Source organism: Haliotis rufescens, unplaced genomic scaffold, assembly GCF_023055435.1.
Source record: "Haliotis rufescens isolate VD_foot unplaced genomic scaffold, xgHalRufe1.0.p SCAF_19, whole genome shotgun sequence".
Lineage (NCBI taxonomy): Eukaryota > Metazoa > Mollusca > Gastropoda > Lepetellida > Haliotidae > Haliotis > Haliotis rufescens.
In genome coordinates this window covers 3,517,617-3,539,925 of record NW_025963879.1, presented here as the reverse complement: position 1 = coordinate 3,539,925, position 22,309 = coordinate 3,517,617, and the positions used below count along the sequence as shown (strand labels likewise).

At 43.4% G+C, this 22,309-nt stretch overlaps 1 protein-coding gene across 1 annotated transcript; it reads left to right on the top strand.

Moving 5' to 3' along the window:
- Positions 1-329: 329 nt before the first annotated feature.
- Positions 330-16,196, top strand: LOC124121457. The gene is made up of 4 exons (XM_046484454.2): positions 330-481; positions 9,326-9,466; positions 14,782-14,901; positions 15,973-16,196. Exons 1-4 carry the CDS (start codon positions 383-385, stop codon positions 16,129-16,131), a joined length of 519 nt encoding a protein of 172 aa, XP_046340410.1. The 5' UTR covers positions 330-382; the 3' UTR covers positions 16,132-16,196.
- Positions 16,197-22,309: the final 6,113 nt, after the last annotated feature.

The window sequence follows — 22,309 nt, the reverse complement described above, 5'->3', positions numbered from 1 at the left end:
ACGAAAATGGAATTCCATCTCTTGTCTTTGCTGTAACCCTCCCAAAATCCGAAATATCTGGAGGGAAAAACTTCCGATTATGTTAAATTCACACATTAATTAATCCAGTCTCGAACCTTATTATAAACGCACAACGTGTAAGTGTTGAGGACAAACATGGACGGCGTCGATCCTTTTTCACATGTTCTAAACTTTTTGCCAACAAGTTTGATATTTGTTAAGCCTTGTATTTTTTCTGAAAATTCAAAATACCTGCCAATCATATTTCTGTGAGGCATTCATATCTGAGTGAGATGATTGTCTATGACGTCACAAAAGCCTGACGTCATCGTTTGTTTGCGCCGTGTAGCGCCATTTAGTTGCCACTATCTCGACAGCAGCCATGTCGGGCAGCCCAGGTGACGGGAACCGTATGTCCATGTACGGCAAGTCTTACCTTAGTCCAGGGGCCAAGGCTGGATTGTGGAAAAATGTCCTCAGCGTATGTACTGTATACATATACTGTATTATAATGTGTTTTGTTTGCAGTGATACGTCGTGATTAATACTGGGATATACTCAGAAGCATCTTTTGGACCACCAGTAAATGTCATGTATGTGCGCTATTCCATAGCTGCACACCAGAGTTCCACCAAAAGTCGCCACTGTCTTTTCCAATATCCAAACTCTCAGTGTGACATTTTCTCACATTATGAAATTTAAACTATGCAAACCTAGACACTTGCCCGTTTTGTCCACACACTACTACTATACTTTACGCAGGCAGTCCAAACCTGCAAGTGCTTAGTAAACAGTCATATTAATATGTGCAATATATATCCCAACAGTTGAAAGAAATGTTTTCCTTGTTCTAAAGTACCAGGGACATTTTTGGTCTTCTGGAAATGTTAAACATAGTTACGGGAAAATACATGGCCTGTTTCAATTATTTGCATGTTATGCACTTCTGATATGACCAAGTCCAGAACTATGGCTAAACTTCCGATTATGTTAAATTAGAAAATGAGAAAAGGGCCGCTTTCTAAATGTAAAGATAAAATAAGTCCCTCACCCATGATGAATTGTCCACCAAGTGCTTGTACTTTCTGTACCACCAAGAAAATCATAGGATATGAATATATGTATAACGCTTCCTGAAAACCCCCCAAGTCGGCTATGCAGGTCTTGTTGGTCGACAGGTAACCGTGTCATACATTGTCCTTGGGATTTTGAAAAACAAACAACAATATGTAATATAATACAAGTTACTGATCATGGCCGTATTCCATCTACAGTAATGGAGGTTATATACAAGTCACGTCACGTTTCCCCAGAGATACAAGTTAGTGTCACGTTTCCCCCTGAGATACAAGTCACGTCACGTTTCCCCAGAGATACAAGTTAGTGTCACGTTTCACCCTGAGATACAAGTTAGTGTCACGTTTCCCCAGAGATACAAGTTAGTGTCACGTTTCCCCAGAGATACAAGTTAGTGTCACGCTTCCCCCTGAGATACAAGTTAGTGTCACGTTTCCCCCTGAGATACAAGTTAGTGTCACGTTTCCCCAGAGATACAAGTTAGTGTCACGTTTCACCCTGAGATACAAGTTAGAGTCACGTTTCCCCAGAGATACAAGTTAGTGTCACGTTTCCCCCTGAGATACAAGTTAGTGTCACGTTTCCCCCTGAGATACAAGTTAGTGTCACGTTTCCCCCTGAGATACTAGTAGGTGTCACGTTTCCCCCTGAGATACAAGTTAGTGTCACGTTTCCCCAAAGATACAAGTTAGTGTCACGTTTCACCCTGAGATACAAGTTAGTGTCACGTTTCCCCCTGAGATACAAGTTAGTGTCACGTTTCCCTAGAGATACAAGTTAGTGTCACGTTTCCCCAGAGATACAAGTTAGTGTCATGTTTCACCCTAAGATACAAGTTAGAGTCACGTTTCCCCAGAGATACAAGTTAGAGTCACGTTTCCCCAGAGATACAAGTTAGTGTCACGTTTCCCCCTGAGATACAAGTTAGTGTCACGTTTCCCCCTGAGATACAAGTTAGTGTCACGTTTCCCCCTGAGATACAAGTTAGTGTCACGTTTCCCCCAGAGATACAAGTTAGTGTCACGTTTCCGCCTGAGATACAAGTTAGTGTCACGTTTCCCCCTGAGATACAAGTTAGTGTCACGTTTCCCTAGAGATACAAGTTAGTGTCACGTTTCCCCAGAGATACAAGTTAGTGTCATGTTTCCCCCAGAGATACAAGTTGGTGTCACGTTTCCCTAGAGATACAAGTTAGTGTCACGTTTCCCCAGAGATACAAGTTGGTGTCATGTTTCCCCATGAGATACAAGTTGGTGTCACGCTTCCCCCTGAGATACAAGTTAGAGTCACGTTTCCCCAGAGATACAAGTTAGTGTCACGTTTCCCCCTGAGATACAAGTTAGTGTCACGTTTCCCCCTGAGATACAAGTTAGTGTCACGTTTCCCCCAGAGATACAAGTTAGTGTCACGTTTCCCCCTGAGATACAAGTTAGTGTCACGTTTCCCCAGAGATACAAGTTAGTGTCACGTTTCACCCTGAGATACAAGTTAGTGTCACGTTTCCCCCTGAGATACAAGTTAGTGTCACGTTTCCCCCAGAGATACAAGTTGGTGTCACGTTTCCCTAGAGATACAAGTTAGTGTCACGTTTCACCCTGAGATACAAGTTAGTGTCACGTTTCCCCCTGAGATACAAGTTAGTGTCATGTTTCCCCCAGAGATACAAGTTAGTGTCACGTTTCCCTACAGATACAAGTTAGTGTCACGTTTCCCCAGAGATACAAGTTGATGTCATGTTTCCCCCTGAGATACAAGTTGGTGTCCTGTTTCCCCCAGAGATACAAGTTGGTGTCATGTTTCCCCCTGAGATAAAAGCTGGGGTCATGTTTCCCCCAGAGATACAAGTTAGTGTCATGTTTCCCCCTGAGATACAAGTTAGAGTCACGTTACCCCCAGAGATACAAGTTAGTGTCACGTTTCCCCAGAGATACAAGTTGGTGTCATGTTTCCCCCTGAGATACAAGTTGGTGTCATGTTTCCGCCAGAGATACAAGTTGGCGTCATGTTTCCCCCTGAGATAAAAGCTGAGGTCATGTTTCCCCAGAGATACAAGTTGGTGTCATGTTTCCCCCTGAGATACAAGTTGGTGTCATGTTTCCCCCTGAGATACAAGTTAGTGTCACGTTTCCCCCTGAGATACAAGTTAGTGTCACGTTTCCCCTTGAGATACAAGTTAGTGTCACGTTTCCCCAGAGATACAAGTTAGTGTCACGCTTCCCCCTGAGATACAAGTTAGTGTCACGTTTCCCCCTGAGATACAAATTAGTGTCACGTTTCCCCCTGAGATACAAGTTAGTGTCACGTTTCCCCCTGAGATACAAGTTAGTGTCACGTTTCCCCAGAGTTACAAGTTAGTGTCACGTTTCACCCCAGAGATACAAGTTGGTGTCACGTTTCCCCCTGAGATACAAGTTAGTGTCACGTTTCACCCTGAGATACAAGTTAGTGTCACGTTTCCCCCTGAGATACAAGTTGGTCTCACGTTTCCCTAGAGATACAAGTTAGTGTCACGTTTCCCCAGAGATACAAGTTGGTGTCATGTTTCCCCCTGAGATACAAGTTGGTGTCATGTTTCCCCCAGAGATACAAGTTGGTGTCATGTTTCCCCATGAGATAAAAGCTGGGGTCATGTTTCCCCAGAGATACAAGTTGGTGTCATGTTTCCCCCTGAGATACAAGTTGGTGTCATGTTTCCCCCTGAGATACAAGTTAGTGTCACGTTTCCCTAGAGATACAAGTTAGTGTCACGTTTCCCCCTGAGATACAAGTTAGTGTCACGTTTCCCCAGAGATACAAGTTAGTGTCACGCTTCCCCCTGAGATACAAGTTAGTGTCACGTTTCCCCCTGAGATACAAGTTAGTGTCACGTTTCCCCCAGAGATACAAGTTGGTGTCACGTTTCCCTAGAGATACAAGTTAGTGTCACGTTTCCCCAGAGATACAAGTTGGTGTCATGTTTCCCCCTGAGATACAAGTTAGTGTCACGTTTCCCCCTGAGATACAAGTTAGTGTCACGTTTCCCCCTGAGATACAAGTTAGTGTCACGTTTCCCCAGAGATACAAGTTAGTGTCACGCTTCCCCCTGAGATACAAGTTAGTGTCACGTTTCCCCCTGAGATACAAGTTAGTGTCACGTTTCCCCCAGAGATACAAGTTGGTGTCACGTTTCCCCCTGAGATACAAGTTGGTGTCATGTTTCCCCCAGAGATTCAAGTTGGTGTCATGTTTCCCCCTGAGATAAAAGCTGGGGTCATGTTTCCCCAGAGATACAAGTTAGTGTCATGTTTCCCCCTGAGATACAAGTTGGTGTCATGTTTCCCCCTGAGATACAAGTTAGTGTCACGTTTCCCTAGAGATACAAGTTAGTGTCACGTTTCCCCCTGGGATACAAGTTAGTGTCACGTTTCCCCAGAGATACAAGTTAGTGTCACGCTTCCCCCTGAGATACAAGTTAGTGTCACGTTTCCCCCTGAGATACAAGTTAGTGTCACGTTTCCTCCAGAGATACAAGTTGGTGTCACGTTTCCCTAGAGATACAAGTTAGTGTCACGTTTCCCCAGAGATACAAGTTGGTGTCATGTTTCACCCTGAGATACAAGTTAGTGTCATGTTTCCCCCAGAGATACAAGTTGGTGTCACGCTTCCCCCTGAGATACAAGTTAGAGTCACGTTTCCCCCAGAGATACAAGTTAGTGTCACGTTTCCCCAGAGATACAAGTTGGTGTCATGTTTCCCCCTGAGATACAAGTTGGTGTCATGTTTCCGCCAGAGATACAAGTTGGTGTCATGTTTCCCTCTGAGATAAAAGCTGGGGTCATGTTTCCCCAGAGATACAAGTTGGTGTCATGTTTCCCCCTGAGATACAAGTTGGTGTCATGTTTCCCCCTGAGATACAAGTTAGTGTCACGTTTCCCCCTGAGATACAAGTTAGTGTCACGTTTCCCCAGAGATACAAGTTAGAGTCACGTTTCCCCAGAGATACAAGTTAGTGTCACGTTTCCCCCTGAGATACAAGTTAGTGTCACGTTTCCCCAGAGATACAAGTTAGTGTCACGTTTCCCCCTGAGATACAAGTTAGTGTCACGTTTCCCCTTGAGATACAAGTTAGTGTCACGTTTCCCCCTGAGATACAAGTTAGTGTCACGTTTCCCCCTGAGATACAAGTTAGTGTCACGTTTCCCCCTGAGATACAAGTTGGTGTCACGTTTCCCCCTGAGATACAAGTTAGTATCACGTTTCCCCAGAGATACAAGTTAGTGTCACGTTTCACCCAGAGATACAAGTTAGTGTCATGTTTCCCCCTGAGATACAAGTTAGTGTCACGTTTCCCCCAGAGATACAAGTTAGTGTCACGTTTCCCTAGAGATACAAGTTAGTGTCACGTTTCCCCAGAGATACAAGTTAGTGTCATGTTTCACCCTAAGATACAAGTTAGTGTCACGTTTCCCCCAGAGATACAAGTTGGGGTCACGTTTCCCTAGAGATACAAGTTAGTGTCACGTTTCCCCAGAGACACAAGTTAGTGTCACGTTTCCCCAGAGATACAAGTTAGTGTCACGTTTCACCCTGAGATACAAGTTAGAGTCACGTTTCCCCAGAGATACAAGTTAGTGTCACGTTTCCCCCTGAGATACAAGTTAGTGTCACGTTTCCCCCTGAGATACAAGTTAGTGTCACGTTTCCCCCTGAGATACTAGTTAGTGTCACGTTTCCCCCTGAGATACAAGTTAGTGTCACGTTTCCCCAAAGATACAAGTTAGTGTCACGTTTCCCCCAGAGATACATGTTAGTGTCACGTTTCCCTAGAGATACAAGTTAGTGTCACGTTTCCCCAGAGATACAAGTTAGTGTCATGTTTCACCCTAAGATACAAGTTAGAGTCACGTTTCCCCAGAGATACAAGTTAGAGTCACGTTTCCCTAGAGATACAAGTTAGTGTCACGTTTCCCCAGAGATACAAGTTGGTGTCATGTTTCCCCCTGAGATACAAGTTAGTGTCACGTTTCCCTAGAGATACAAGTTAGTGTCACGTTTCCCCCTGAGATACAAGTAAGTGTCACGTTTCCCCAGAGATACAAGTTAGTGTCACGCTTCCCCCTGAGATACAAGTTAGTGTCACGTTTCCCCCTGAGATACAAGTTAGTGTCACGTTTCCCCCAGAGATACAAGTTGGTGTCACGTTTCCCCCTGTGATACAAGTTAGTGTCACGTTTCCCCAGAGATACAAGTTGGTGTCATGTTTCCCCCTGAGATACAAGTTGGTGTCATGTTTCCCCCAGAGATTCAAGTTGGTGTCATGTTTCCCCCTGAGATAAAAGCTGGGGTCATGTTTCCCCAGAGATACAAGTTAGTGTCATGTTTCCCCCTGAGATACAAGTTAGTGTCATGTTTCCCCCTGAGATACAAGTTAGTGTCACGTTTCCCTAGAGATACAAGTTAGTGTCACGTTTCCCCCTGAGATACAAGTTAGTGTCACGTTTCCCCAGAGATACAAGTTAGTGTCACGCTTCCCCCTGAGATACAAGTTAGTGTCACGTTTCCCCCTGAGATACAAGTTAGTGTCACGTTTCCTCCAGAGATACAAGTTGGTGTCACGTTTCCCTAGAGATACAAGTTAGTGTCACGTTTCCCCAGAGATACAAGTTGGTGTCATGTTTCACCCTGAGATACAAGTTAGTGTCATGTTTCCCCCAGAGATACAAGTTGGTGTCACGCTTCCCCCTGAGATACAAGTTAGAGTCACGTTTCCCCCAGAGATACAAGTTAGTGTCACGTTTCCCCAGAGATACAAGTTGGTGTCATGTTTCCCCCTGAGATACAAGTTGGTGTCATGTTTCCGCCAGAGATACAAGTTGGTGTCATGTTTCCCCCTGAGATAAAAGCTGGGGTCATGTTTCCCCAGAGATACAAGTTGGTGTCATGTTTCCCCCTGAGATACAAGTTGGTGTCATGTTTCCCCCTGAGATACAAGTTAGTGTCACGTTTCCCCCTGAGATACAAGTTAGTGTCACGTTTCCCCAGAGATACAAGTTAGAGTCACGTTTCCCCAGAGATACAAGTTAGTGTCACGTTTCCCCCTGAGATACAAGTTAGTGTCACGTTTCCCCCTGAGATACAAGTTAGTGTCACGTTTCCCCCTGAGATACAAGTTAGTGTCACGTTTCCCCCAGAGATACAAGTTAGTGTCACGTTTCCCCTTGAGATACAAGTTAGTGTCACGTTTCCCCAGAGATACAAGTTAGTGTCACGCTTCCCCCTGAGATACAAGTTAGTGTCACGTTTCCCCCTGAGATACAAGTTAGTGTCACGTTTCCCCCTGAGATACAAGTTAGTGTCACGTTTCCACCTGAGATACAAGTTAGTGTCACGTTTCCCCCTTAGATACAAGTTAGTATCACGTTTCCCCAGAGATACAAGTTAGTGTCACGTTTCACCCAGAGATACAAGTTAGTGTCACGTTTCCCCCTGAGATACAAGTTAGTGTCACGTTTCCCCCAGAGATACAAGTTAGTGTCACGTTTCCCTAGAGATACAAGTTAGAATCACGTTTCCCCAGAGATACAAGTTAGTGTCATGTTTCACCCTAAGATACAAGTTAGAGTCACGTTTCCCCCAGAGATACAAGTTGGGGTCACGTTTCCCTAGAGATACAAGTTAGTGTCACGTTTCCCCAGAGATACAAGTTAGTGTCACGTTTCCCCAGAGATACAAGTTAGTGTCACGTTTCCCCCTGAGATACAAGTTAGAATCACGTTTCCCCAGAGATACAAGTTAGTGTCACGTTTCCCCCTGAGATACAAGTTAGTGTCACGTTTCCCCCTGAGATACAAGTTAGTGTCACGTTTCCCCCTGAGATACTAGTTAGTGTCACGTTTCCCCCTGAGATACAAGTTAGTGTCACGTTTCCCCAAAGATACAAGTTAGTGTCACGTTTCACCCTGAGATACAAGTTAGTGTCACGTTTCCCCCAGAGATACAAGTTAGTGTCACGTTTCCCCCAGAGATACAAGTTAGTGTCACGTTTCCCCCTGAGATACAAGTTAGTGTCACGTTTCCCCAGAGATACAAGTTGGTGTCATGTTTCCCCCTGAGATACAAGTTGGTGTCATGTTTCCCCCTGAGATACAAGTTGGTGTCATGTTTCCCCCTGAGATAAAAGCTGGGGTCATGTTTCCCCAGAGATACAAGTTGGTGTCATGTTTCCCCCTGAGATACAAGTTGGTGTCATGTTTCCCCCTGAGATACAAGTTAGTGTCACGTTTCCCCCTGAGATACAAGTTAGTGTCACGTTTCCCCCTGAGATACAAGTTGGTGTCATGTTTCCCCCTGAGATACAAGTTAGTGTCACGTTTCCCCCTGAGATACAAGTTAGTGTCACGTTTCCCCAGAGATACAAGTTAGAGTCACGTTTCCCCAGAGATACAAGTTAGTGTCACGTTTCCCCAGAGATACAAGTTAGTGTCACGTTTCCCCAGAGATACAAGTTGGTGTCATGTTTCCCCCTGAGATACAAGTTGGTGTCATGTTTCCCCCTGAGATACAAGTTGGTGTCATGTTTCCCCCTGAGATAAAAGCTGGGGTCATGTTTCCCCAGAGATACAAGTTGGTGTCATGTTTCCCCCTGAGATACAAGTTGGTGTCATGTTTCCCCCTGAGATACAAGTTAGTGTCACGTTTCCCCCTGAGATACAAGTTAGTGTCACGTTTCCCCCTGAGATACAAGTTGGTGTCATGTTTCCCCCTGAGATACAAGTTAGTGTCACGTTTCCCCCTGAGATACAAGTTAGTGTCACGTTTCCCCAGAGATACAAGTTAGAGTCACGTTTCCCCAGAGATACAAGTTAGTGTCACGTTTCCCCAGAGATACAAGTTAGTGTCACGCTTCCCCCTGAGATACAAGTTAGTGTCACGTTTCCCCCTGAGATACAAATTAGTGTCACGTTTCCCCAGAGATACAAGTTAGTGTCATGTTTCCCCCAGAGATACAAGTTGGTGTCACGCTTCCCCCTGAGATACAAGTTAGTATCACGCTTCCCCCTGAGATACAAGTTAGTGTCACGTTTCCCCCTGAGATACAAGTTAGTGTCACGTTTCCCCCAGAGATACAAGTTAGTGTCACGTTTCCCCCAGAGATACAAGTTGGTGTCATGTTTCCCCCTGAGATAAAAGCTGGGGTCATGTTTCCCCAGAGATACAAGTTGGTGTCATGTTTCTCCCAGAGATACAAGTTGGTGTCATGTTTCCCCAGAGATATCAATACATCAGGCGCCAGCACCTGTCCATCAAGGGAGACGGGACGGAGTACTTCTCCGGTGAAACCCTGTACAGCCGGGACACGTTGGACAAACTTCGGACCAGCTGCTACGGCCCGCGGACACGCCGAACCATGGTACGCCACACTTTCATGACATGATATCTATACCACCTACAAGTAATAACGGAACAAATGATTTGAATGTAGTACTCGTTGAGGTGTTCATTTACAGTACCCTGGCGTTGCACCTGACCGCAACATCTTATCACGTTGAAATTTCACATCATGCATGAACAGCACGTGTTGCACGCTTAAAATGCCTTCGAGACATCTCATTGAACAATCAGGGGACGTCAATCAAAATCAAAAAGTGTAATTTCTCGACTGTGGAAAAAGTTCCGTCAAACGTGTGGGCTTGCAATGAGACCTGTGGCGTGGTAGGCTTAAACACGATACCAAGACAAGCTCGTCTCATAACACTAATTGCACAACGCAATAGATTCCTATTATCAATAGTGAATTCCATATAATAACAGAGAAGCGAATTTCAACATCGACCTTCAACACCCGGCTCCTGGCAGCCCGCCTGGAAGCGAGACGTCATGTGCTGGGTGTGTCCGTAACACACGAAGATTGGGCAGCAAAGATTTGGGTGGGCAAAGAAACACCAGGGAGGAACCACTCACCATGGCGATTGGTATGTCCTACAGCAGATGTGGACGTGATGTCTGCTAGGGGCTATGAATCACTCACCATGGCGATTGGTATGTCCTACAGCAGATGTGGACGTGATGTCTGCTAGGGGCTATGAATCACTCACCATGGCGATTGGTATGTCCTACAGCAGATGTGGACGTGATGTCTGCTAGGGGCTATTAATCACTCACCATGGCGATTGGTATGTCCTACAGCAGATGTGGACGTGATGTCTGCTAGGGGCTATGAATCACTCACCATGGCGATTGGTATGTCCTACAGCAGATGTGGACGTGATGTCTGCTAGGGGCTATGAATCACTCACCATGGCGATTGGTATGTCCTACAGCAGATGTGGACGTGATGTCTGCTAGGGGCTATGAATCACTCACCATGGCGATTGGTATGTCCTACAGCTGATTTGGACGTGATGTCAGCTAGGGGCTATGAATCACTCACCATGGCGATTGATATGTCCTACAGCTGATGTGGACGTGATGTCAGCTAGGGGCTATGAATCACTCACCATGGCGATTGGTATGTCCTACAGCTGATGTGGACGTGATGTCTGCTAGGGGCTATGAATCACTCACCATGGCGATTGGTATGTCCTACAGCTGATGTGGACGTGATGTCAGCTAGGGGCTATGAATCACTCACCATGGCGATTGGTATGTCCTACAGCTGATGTGGACGTGATGTCTGCTAGGGGCTATGAATCACTCACCATGGCGATTGGTATGTCCTACAGCTGATGTGGACGTGATGTCAGCTAGGGGCTATGAATCACTCACCATGGCGACTGGTATGTCCTACAGCTGATGTGGACGTGATGTCAGCTAGGGGCTATGAATCACTCACCATGGCGATTGGTATGTCCTACAGCTGATGTGGACGTGATGTCAGCTAGGGGCTATGAATCACTCACCATGGCGATTGGTATGTCCTACAGCAGATGTGGACGTGATGTCAGCTAGGGGCTATGAATCACTCACCATGGCGATTGGTATGTCCTACAGATGATGTGGACGTGATGTCAGCTAGGGGCTATGAATCACTCACCATGGCGACTGGTATGTCCTACAGCTGATGTGGACGTGATGTCTGCTAGGGGCTATGAATCACTCACCATGGCGATTGGTATGTCCTACAGCTGATGTGGACGTGATGTCAGCTAGGGGCTATGAATCACTCACCATGGCGATTGGTATGTCCTACAGCAGATGTGGGCGTGATCTCTGCTAGGGCTATGAATCACTCACCATGGCGATTGGTATGTCCTTCCGTTGATATGGACGGGATGTCTGCTAGGGGCTATGAATCACTCACCATGGCGATTGGTATGTCCTACAGCTGATGTGGACGTGATGTCTGCTAGGGGCTATGAATCACTCACCATGGCGATTGGTATGTCCTACAGCTGATGTGGACGTGATGTCAGCTAGGGGCTATGAATCACTCACCATGGCGATTGGTATGTCCTACAGCTGATGTGGACGTGATGTCTGCTAGGGACTATGAATCACTCACCATGGCGATTGGTATGTCCTACAGCTGATGTGGACGTGATGTCTGCTAGGGGCTATGAATCACTCACCATGGCGATTGGTATGTCCTACAGCTGATGTGGACGTGATGTCAGCTAGGGGCTATGAATCACTCACCATGGCGATTGGTATGTCCTACAGCAGATGTGGGCGTGATCTCTGCTAGGGCTATGAATCACTCACCATGGCGATTGGTATGTCCTTCCGTTGATATGGACGGGATGTCTGCTAGGGGCTATGAATCACTCACCATGGCGATTGGTATGTCCTACAGCTGATGTGGACGTGATGTCTGCTAGGGGCTATGAATCACTCACCATGGCGATTGGTATGTCCTACAGCTGATGTGGACGTGATGTCAGCTAGGGGCTATGAATCACTCACCATGGCGATTGGTATGTCCTACAGCAGATGTGGGCGTGATCTCTGCTAGGGCTATGAATCACTCACCATGGCGATTGGTATGTCCTTCCGTTGATATGGACGGGATGTCTGCTAGGGGCTATGAATCACTCACCATGGCGATTGATATGTCCTACAGCTGATGTGGACGTGATGTCTGCTAGGGACTATGAATCACTCACCATGGCGATTGGTATGTCCTACAGCTGATGTGGACGTGATGTCTGCTAGGGGCTATGAATAACTCACCATGGCGATTGGTATGTCCTACAGCTGATGTGGACGTGATGTCTGCTAGGGGCTATGAATAACTCACCATGGCGATTGGTATGTATTACAGCTGATGTGGACGTGATCTCGGCTAGGGGCTATGAATCACTCACAATTGTGATTGGTATGTCCTACAGCTGATGTGGGCGTGATCTCTGCTAGGCGCTATGAATCACTCACCATGGCGATTGGTATGTCCTACAGCTATATATATATATACAGCTACGAATATATTGTATTGTTAAAGCGATAGATATCATGTTCTTTGTCAACCTGTGACCACTGATATACTGTATGATAAAGCGACAGTTATCATGTTCTTTGTCACCCTGTGATTACGAATATACTGTATGATAAAGCGACTGTTATCATGTTCTTTGTCAACCTGTGATTACGAATATACTGTATGATAAAGCGGTTGTTATCATGTTCTTTGTCAACCTGTGACCACTGATATACTGTATGATAAAGCGGTTGTTATCATGTTCTTTGTCAACCAGTGACCACTGATATACTGTATGATAAAGCGGTTGTTATCATGTTCTTTGTCAACCTGTGACCACTGATATAATGTATGATAAAGCGACCGTTATCATGTTCTTTGTCAACCAGTGACCACTGATATACTGTATGATAAAGCGGTTGTTATCATGTTCTTTGTGAACCAGTGACCACTGATATACTGTATGATAAAGCGGTTGTTATCATGTTCTTTGTGAACCAGTGACCACTGATATACTGTATGATAAAGCGGTTGATATCATGTTCTTTGTCAACCAGTGACCACTGATATACTGTATGATAAAGCGACCGTTATCATGTTCTTTGTCAACCTGTGACCACTGATATACTGTATGATAAAGCGACAGTTATCATGTTCTTTTGTCACCCTGTGATTACGAAGATACTGTATGATAAAGCGACAGTTATCGTGTTCTTTGTCAACAAGTGACCACTGATATACTGTATGATAAAGCGACAGTTATCATGTTCTTTGTCAACCAGTGACCACTGATATACTGTATGATAAAGCGACTGTTATCATGTTCTTTGTCAACCAGTGACCACTGATATACTGTATGATAAAGCGGTTGATATCATGTTCTTTGTCAACCAGTGACCACTGATATACTGTATGATAAAGCGACCGTTATCATGTTCTTTGTCAACCTGTGACCACTGATATACTGTATGATAAAGCGACAGTTATCATGTTCTTTTGTCACCCTGTGATTACGAAGATACTGTATGATAAAGCGACAGTTATCGTGTTCTTTGTCAACAAGTGACCACTGATATACTGTATGATAAAGCGACAGTTATCATGTTCTTTGTCAACCAGTGACCACTGATATACTGTATGATAAAGCGACTGTTATCATGTTCTTTGTCAACCAGTGACCACTGATATACTGTATGATAAAGCGACTGTTGGCATGTTCTTTGTCAACCAGTGACCACTGATATACTGTATGATAAAGCGACTGTTATCATGTTCTTTGTCAACAAGTGACCACTGATATACTGTATGATAAAGCGACTGTTATCATGTTCTTTGTCAACCTGTGATAACGAATATACTGTATGATAAAGCGACAGTTATCATGTTCTTTTGTCACCCTGTGATTACGAATATACTGTATGATAAAGCGACTGTTATCATGTTCTTTGTCAACCTGTGATTACGAATATACTGTATGATAAAGCGACTGTTATCATGTTCTTTGTCAACCTGTGATTACGAATATACTGTATGATAAAGCGACAGTTATCATGTTCTTTGTCAACAAGTGACCACTGATATACTGTATGATAAAGCGACAGTTATCATGTTCTTTGTCAACCAGTGACCACTGATATACTGTATGATAAAGCGACTGTTATCATGTTCTTTGTCAATCTGTGATTACGAAGATACTGTATGATAAAGCGACAGTTATCATGTTCTTTGTCAACCAGTGACCACTGATATACTGTATGATAAAGCGGTTGTTATCATGTTCTTTGTCAACCTGTGACCACTGATATACTGTATGATAAAGCGGTTGATATCATGTTCTTTGTCAACCAGTGACCACTGATATACTGTATGATAAAGCGGTTGTTATCATGTTCTTTGTCAACCAGTGACCACTGATATAATGTATGATAAAGCGACCGTTATCATGTTCTTTGTCAACCTGTGACCATATATACTGTATGATAAAGCGGTTGTTATCATGTTCTTTGTCAACCTGTGACCACTGATATACTGTATGATAAAGCGACTGTTACCATGTTCTTTGTCAACCTGTGATTACGAATATACTGTATGATAAAGCGACAGTTATCATGTTCTTTGTCAACCGGTGACTTCGAATATACTGCAGGATTAAGCGACTGTTATCATGTTCTTTGTCAACCGGTGACTACGAATATACTGTGGGATAAAGCGACTGTTATCATGTTCATTGGCATATGGCATTATGTTCCTGACTGACAGTTCAGGAACTTGTTTGCATGTCCGGGTACAACAGCACCGTCGTCTCTTTACAGGCGGACGTTCAGGACAACATCTACGACAGGCTGTTTCACCAGAAGGAGGGCTTCGACAGCAAGCTACATCGAGACGATAGAAGACACATCTTAGAGATAGGCAGGGCTGTGCATGAAGAGGTGGGTGTAAAGGTCGTATTTGCAGGCTAGCCATTTACCTTTATTCTCAGTTGTCCAATAGGTCGCTACTGCTGGCTACAAAAACAGGGATATGTTTCTGAAACCAAGATGGCGACCCTCTTTCAACCGATTTTGGTTTTATCTTTTATCTTACTCACAGTTCACTTTTCGTGGGAATAAAGCGTATATATTTTGAGATAAATCCTAAATCATACATTGGCAGACTTTTCTAACGGGTCCCCATAATGACGACTATGAACGGATGAGGGGCTGTGGTAACCGCAGCTACAGACTGATGTATGTATAGAACACATAATGACGACTATGAACGGATGAGGGGCTGTGGTAACCGCAGCTACAGACTGATGTATGTATAGAACACATAATGACGACTATGAACGGATGAGGGGCTGTGGTAACCGCAGCTACAGACTGATGTATGTATAGAACACATAATGACGACTATGAACGGATGAGGGGCTGTGGTAACCGCAGCTACAGACTGATGTATGTATAGAACACATAATGACGACTATGAACGGATGAGGGGCTGTGGTAACCGCAGCTACAGACTGATGTATGTATAGAACACATAATGACGACTATGAACGGATGAGGGGCTGTGGTAACCGCAGCTACAGACTGATGTATGTGTAACATTACCGCTCAGATACTTGCAGATGACCTGATACTTATAGCAGATTCTACTATAAGATTACAGAGGAGATTAGACTGGTGATGTTATTCCGCTGAAAAAACATATTGTTTAAAAGATTGTCATCGCCATAGTTTTATGTTGTATTTTATGACTAAACAAGGATTTCGCGACGTTCCTCCTTGTGCACCAAATACGAACGGGTTGGACACATTTTATGTTCTTTATTCCGATATATTATTTCAAATTTGTTATCATCATGCCATCTGGCTGAGTTTGTGCTTATCAAAATAAACACAATTCATTCTGCCCATCCAAAGCATTTTATTTAAATTTTTAAAAAAAGAAGATTTTAACGCATTTTGAAGCTATTTAGTTAAATAGGTTTTCAGTCTAAATTATTTCTTATGTTTCAGGAAACCAATCGGGTATGTCCCATGCAGTCGTCATCCGAATATGGCAGAAGAATACACGCTCCGCTTGAGCCTTTTGACCGCAAGAGGGTGCGTATAGATCACGTGGTGAAAGGTTTCTCTTACCCACGAGGAACCGGTCTGCCGCCACTTGAGTCATAAACACATTGCTCTCACCCCATTTAAATAGGGAGTCTTTTCACTGAACATTAAAATTCACGAAATTAGCGGATTTCTATATTTGTTATTTCTTCCAAAATGGAAGGGTATCCAACGGGATATTCCTCTCTATAGTAGCATAAAGAGAGGTACCCAACAGTTAAGTATCGTGTATTGTTTTTGTGAGTTGCGTTATACATGTATCTTAAATTGTGCCTTGAATACTTCTAATGTCGTGGAAAGTTCACCAAGTGGTAAATGGCTTCCACCTGCGTCACTTCCGCTGACTCTCCATGACATAAGTGAATTACAGTGGCGGTATACCCCAAGTTACTGGGGTGTCGTGAGATGCAGCGTCATACCTAGAGCGTGATCGTCGCTTTTACTGGTGTGTATTGATGCTGTCCGTCAGTGTGTGACTAGTCTATCTTGATAGAGATTGACCGTCACAAAAACAGAGCCAGAAAAAGTCCGAGTTGTGACATTTCACGAAATCATTTAAATTAGTGTTCTAAAGAAAGCTCTACCGCCTTCTTGGTCAAGTGAATAAAGCGTCTGCCCGGGGAGCGAAAGGTCGTGGGTTCGATCCCCGGCCGCGTCATACCAACTGACATTACTATGTGGTTACCCTTGTCGTTACCCTGCCTGACGCTCGGCATTAAACTGCGGCATGGTATCTCAGTGGGCTAGCACTATAAAGTCGGCATTAGCCCGAACTAATACAAGCAGACACACACACGCACGCACGCACACACACACACACACACACACACACACACACACACACACACACACACACACACACACACACACACACACACACACACACACACACACACACACACACACACGTGCATGTACGTCGCTACATAAGTGCAATAATCTTGAACGCGAAAGTAAGCCACATTTCACGCCACCTGTAGAAAGCCCAAGTTTAGGAAAACTATTGTATTCGAGCGAATGAATTGATTTTGGATTCCAATTTGAAATGTGGTTTAATTCAAATGTAATCCTCTAAAGATTCAAATGTCTGTAAAAGATGACACTGTGTGACAACAATGTCCATGAACATCTTCATGAAGCTGGGGAAGACGTCACATAGCTTCTGAGTTGTCGTATCATCAAAGTTCAGAAAAAGAAATGTCTACACAACTGACACGCCTGATTCCGTCAAGTAATCAGTGTCCACATCAGTTGTTCAGGCCCTACTTTGTCTGCTAACCAGGACTGCACGAAGTGGGTACACCTGGATCCTGATGGTCACACAAGGTACAGAGTCTCGGGGTCACACACGGCACACAGTAGAAACCCTAATGAGACCGACATAAAGATACTGTGCACAACCCAACGACCAACATTATAAACGACCAACAAATAACAAGCGATTAGGTATAACAGCAGTATAATTCAGGCGTCCAGGGCCCACTTGCACAAAGCAATCTTAGCACTACGACTATTGTAAGCCTATGTTAAAGTGTGGGAGTTACGATCATCTTAGCGCTAAGATCGCTTTGTGCAAGTGGGCCCTGGAATAACTGAGATAGCAGGATAATTGACGCAACTTGCTATAATTCAGATATCAGTATATTTGAGGCGACTTGGAATAACTGAGATAGCAGTATATTTGAGGCGACTAGGAATAACTGAGATAGCAGTATATTTGAGGCGACTTGGAATAACTGAGATAGCAGTATATTTGAGGCGACTATAGGAATAACTGAGATAGCAGTATATTTGAGGCGACTATAGGAATAACTGAGATAGCAGTATATTTGAGGCGACTAGGACTAACTGAGATAGCAGTATATTTGAGGCGACTAGGAATGATTGAGATAGCAGTATATTTGAGGCGACTATAGGAATAACTGAAATAGCAGTATATTTGAGGCGACTAGGAATAACTGAGATAACAGTATATTTGAGGCGACTATAGGAATAACTGAGATAACAGTATATTTGAGGCGACTATAGGAATAACTGAGATAACAGTATATTTGAGGCGACTTGGAATAACTGAGATAGCAGTATATTTGAGGCGACTAGGAATAACTGAGATAGCAGTATATTTGAGGCGGCTTGGAATAACTGAGATAGCAGTATATTTGAGGCGACTAGGAATAACTGAGATAGCAGTATATTTGAGGCGACTATAGGAATAACTGAGATAGCAGTATATTTGAGGCGACTTGGAATAACTGAGATAACAGTATATTTGAGGCGACTTGGAATAACTGAGATAGCAGTATATTTGAGGCGACTAGGAATAACTGAGATAGCAATATATTTGAGGCGACTATAGGAATAACTGAGATAACAGTATATTTGAGGCGACTATAGGAATAACTGAGATAACAGTATATTTGAGGCGACTTGGAATAACTGAGATAGCAGTATATTTGAGGCGACTAGGAATAATTGAGATAGCAGTATATTTGAGGCGACTTGGAATACCTAAGATAGCAGTATATTTGAGGCGACTTGGAATAACTGAGATAGCAGTATATTTGAGGCGACTAGGAATGATTGAGATAGCAGTATATTTGAGGCGACTTGGAATAACTGAGATAGCAGTATATTTGAGGCGACTAGGAATAACTGAGATAGCAGTATATTTGAGGCGACTATAGGAATAACTGAGATAGCAGTATATTTGAGGCGACTATAGGAATAACTGAGATAGCAGTTTATTTGAGGCGACTAGGAATAACTAAGATAGCAGTATATTTGAGGCGACTATAGGAATAACTGAGATAACAGTATATTGGAGGCGACTAGGAATAACTGAGATAGCAGTATATTTGAGGCGACTATAGGAATAACTGAGATAGCAGTATATTTGAGGCGACTATAGGAATAACTGAAATAGCAGTATATTTGAGGCGACTATAGGAATAACTGAGATAACAGTATATTTGAGGCGACTAGGAATAACTGAGATAGCAGTATATTTGAGGCGACTAGGAATAACTGAGATAGCAGTTTATTTGAGGCGACTATAGGAATAACTGAGATAGCAGTATATTTGAGGCGACTATAGGAATAACTGAGATAGCAGTATATTTGAGGCGACTATAGGAATAACTGAGATAGCAGTATATTGGAGGCGACTAGGAAAATGTGATATAGCTGTATATTTGAAACGACTAGGAATAAGAGAAATGGCAGCATATTTGAGGCGACTAGGAATAAGAGAAATGGCAGTATATTTGAGGCGACTAGGAATAAGAGAAATGGCAGCATATTTGAGGCGACTAGGAATAAGAGAAATGGCAGTATATTTGAGGCGACTAGGAATAAGAGAAATGGCAGTATATTTGAGGCGACTAGGAATAAGAGAAATGGCAGTATATTTGAGGCGACTAGGAATAAGAGAAATGGCAGCATATTTGAGGCGACTAGGAATAAGAGAAATGGCAGTATATTTGAGGCGACTAGGAATAAGAGAAATGGCAGCATATTTGAGGCGACTAGGAATAAGAGAAATGGCAGTATATTTGAGGCGACTAGGAATAAGAGAAATGGCAGTATATTTGAGGCGACTAGGAATAAGAGAAATGGCAGTATATTTGAGGCGACTAGGAATAAGAGAAATGGCAGTATATTTGAGGCGACTAGGAATAAGAGAAATGGTAGCATATTTGAGGCGACTAGGAATAAGAGAAATGGCAGTATATTTGAGGCGACTAGGAATAAGAGAAATGGCAGCATATTTGAGGCGACTAGGAATAAGAGAAATGGCAGTATATTTGAGGCGACTAGGAATAAGAGAAATGGCAGTATATTTGAGACGACTAGGAATAATTGAGATAGCAGCATATTTGAGGCGACTAGGAATAAGAGAAATGGCAGTATATTTGAGGCGACTAGGAATAAGAGAAATGGCAGCATATTTGAGGCGACTAGGAATAAGAGAAATGGCAGTATATTTGAGGCGACTAGGAATAAGAGAAATGGCAGTATATTTGAGGCGACTAGGAATAAGAGAAATGGCAGTATATTTGAGGTGACTAGGAATAATTGAGATAGCAGTATATTGGAGGCGACTAGGAAAATATGATATAGCTGTATATTTGAAACGACTAGGAATAAGAGAAATGGCAGCATATTTGAGGCGACTAGGAATAAGAGAAATGGCAGTATATTTGAGGCGACTAGGAATAATTGAGATAGCAGTATATTTGAGGCGACTATAGGAATAACTGAGATAGCAGTATATTTGAGGCGACTATAGGAATAATTTAGATAGCAGTATATTGGAGGCGACTAGGAAAATGTGATATAGCTGTATATTTGAAACGACTAGGAATAAGAGAAATGGCAGCATATTTGAGGCGACTAGGCGACTATCTCTGGTCAGATAACAACCGAGCCGTCCCTTTATCCTTGTTTTAAATACATATCTGCTGGGGTTTTAGATTTACTCTTTCAGTTTATCTATATACATTAAAAATAACATCAATTATATGCACAGTTAAAAGATACCCCCACAAAGAATTAAATATAATTTCCTAGGTGTACCGAATTACATCGCAATACCTGTTAACTCCGTGCTATTACTCTCTACATAGATTTAGACACATGTACATACTTTTCTGTCGAGCATTCTTCAACCTTAACATCTAATAGCAAACATCGTGATAAGGTGACGTCATCATGCAGAGAAGCTCCATGTGTTGCTGTTGTTCCGGTGCACGGACTAACAGTCACATATATAAAGAGCCAGGAAGCTGCCAATGCCAAAACAAGTGAAACATACAAAGAATATGCAATCTAGCATCCTGTCCAGCGGCATCTTCCTGGTCTTCCCCAGCCTCTGACCGGTCTCATCGATAGGCTGTCCGGCAGCGGCATGGTCAGTGCAGTCCTGAGGCTTGACCTTCACCTGTCCGAGCCCTGGGTGGAGCGGGCGCCTTGGTCCTGGTCGTTCTTGCGGCCGTGGTAGACATTCTGGACGAAGATGGTGGCATCGATGGCGAGAAAGCCTTGGATTTGGATCATGGCGAGGTACATAGAGAGATTGGAAACAGAATCAGACGTTGAGGACACAAACACAGTCATGAGAAAGCCCATCTTCTTCCCCGAGCTAGCCGGCAGCAGAAAGACGAAGCTGTTCAGGAAAGATAGTAGACACATTGGGAAAACCAGGTTCAAGATGTGGAACAAGTACTTTCTGGACAGATGTATGTAGAATGTGGCTGGATGGTAAGTGACTCCATCAACATAAGTTCGTCTTACCGACGTCATGTTTACAGTTTCCCATTCCCCATTGGTTTGTAGGTTTAGCCTTAGACCTAGGACTGTCCGGCTGGCAGTTATTGTAAACACTGTTACTGTACACCTGGCGATTATAAAGTGAGAGCATTAACGTGAATTTGGTCGAGACTCTGTCTCTGTTGTATTTAACACAAGAATTGTCTGTTGCTGAGTAACACGTTTACCTGGAAAAGGATAAAAGTTAACATCAACTATGTATATACTCTCATACATGTATGTTGATCACTTTCACGGACATTTTAAACATAAATGGTTTAGTTACGAGTGTTCCAAGTGCCTGTTATTAGCACTGCAAACAGGAAAGCATCGTTATTTTCCGTAGATAGAAAATTCATTAAAATTAATTAGATGTTGAATGTCTACAAAGCGTAGAAAATTCGTTATTAGTGTCAAGCTAAAACTCGACGCTTAGCGGACACGTTGGACGCTTTTGCTCCAATCAGGGATACTTTTACGCAAATGCATGTACATATACTGACATGTTTGTCGATTTGGTTTACCTTGAAATGGGATGTGTACGTGAAGTCTAGTCATGATTTGTAAAGATGACTCGAATTCCACCATTTCTATGAGACATTTGGCTACAGTCGTGAGTTCGACGGTTTCAAATGTTGCGCCTCCCTGGGTTGTAAGGGGTGTTGAGGTGAGAGTGCTGTGCCTCGTCAACACCAGTTTTGGAGCACTTTTGTGGATCTTCTTGGTATACCTTGTAAAGATTTTTCTACTGCTTAGTGTTTTCAGTCATAGTTACAACACTACTCCGAGATTTGAGTTGAAAATATAAAACCTCGAGTCCGGGAAAAGCCCCGGTGGCTCAGGGGAAAACAGTGGCTTACAATACTAAACATCGTATGTGAGGTTGCCGGTACGATTCACGTCATGGAATAATCATGGGTAAAACCTCTCA

Excerpts from the sequence above, each read along its gene's own strand:
- LOC124121457 (XM_046484454.2), top strand. The coding sequence starts at position 383 with ATGTCGGGCAGCCCAGGTGACGGGAACCGTATGTCCATGTACGGCAAG. Across the intron at positions 482-9,325 it reads TGTGGAAAAATGTCCTCAGC|AGATATCAATACATCAGGCG; the intron begins GTATGTACTGTA and ends ATGTTTCCCCAG. Across the intron at positions 14,902-15,972 it reads GCAGGGCTGTGCATGAAGAG|GAAACCAATCGGGTATGTCC; the intron begins GTGGGTGTAAAG and ends CTTATGTTTCAG.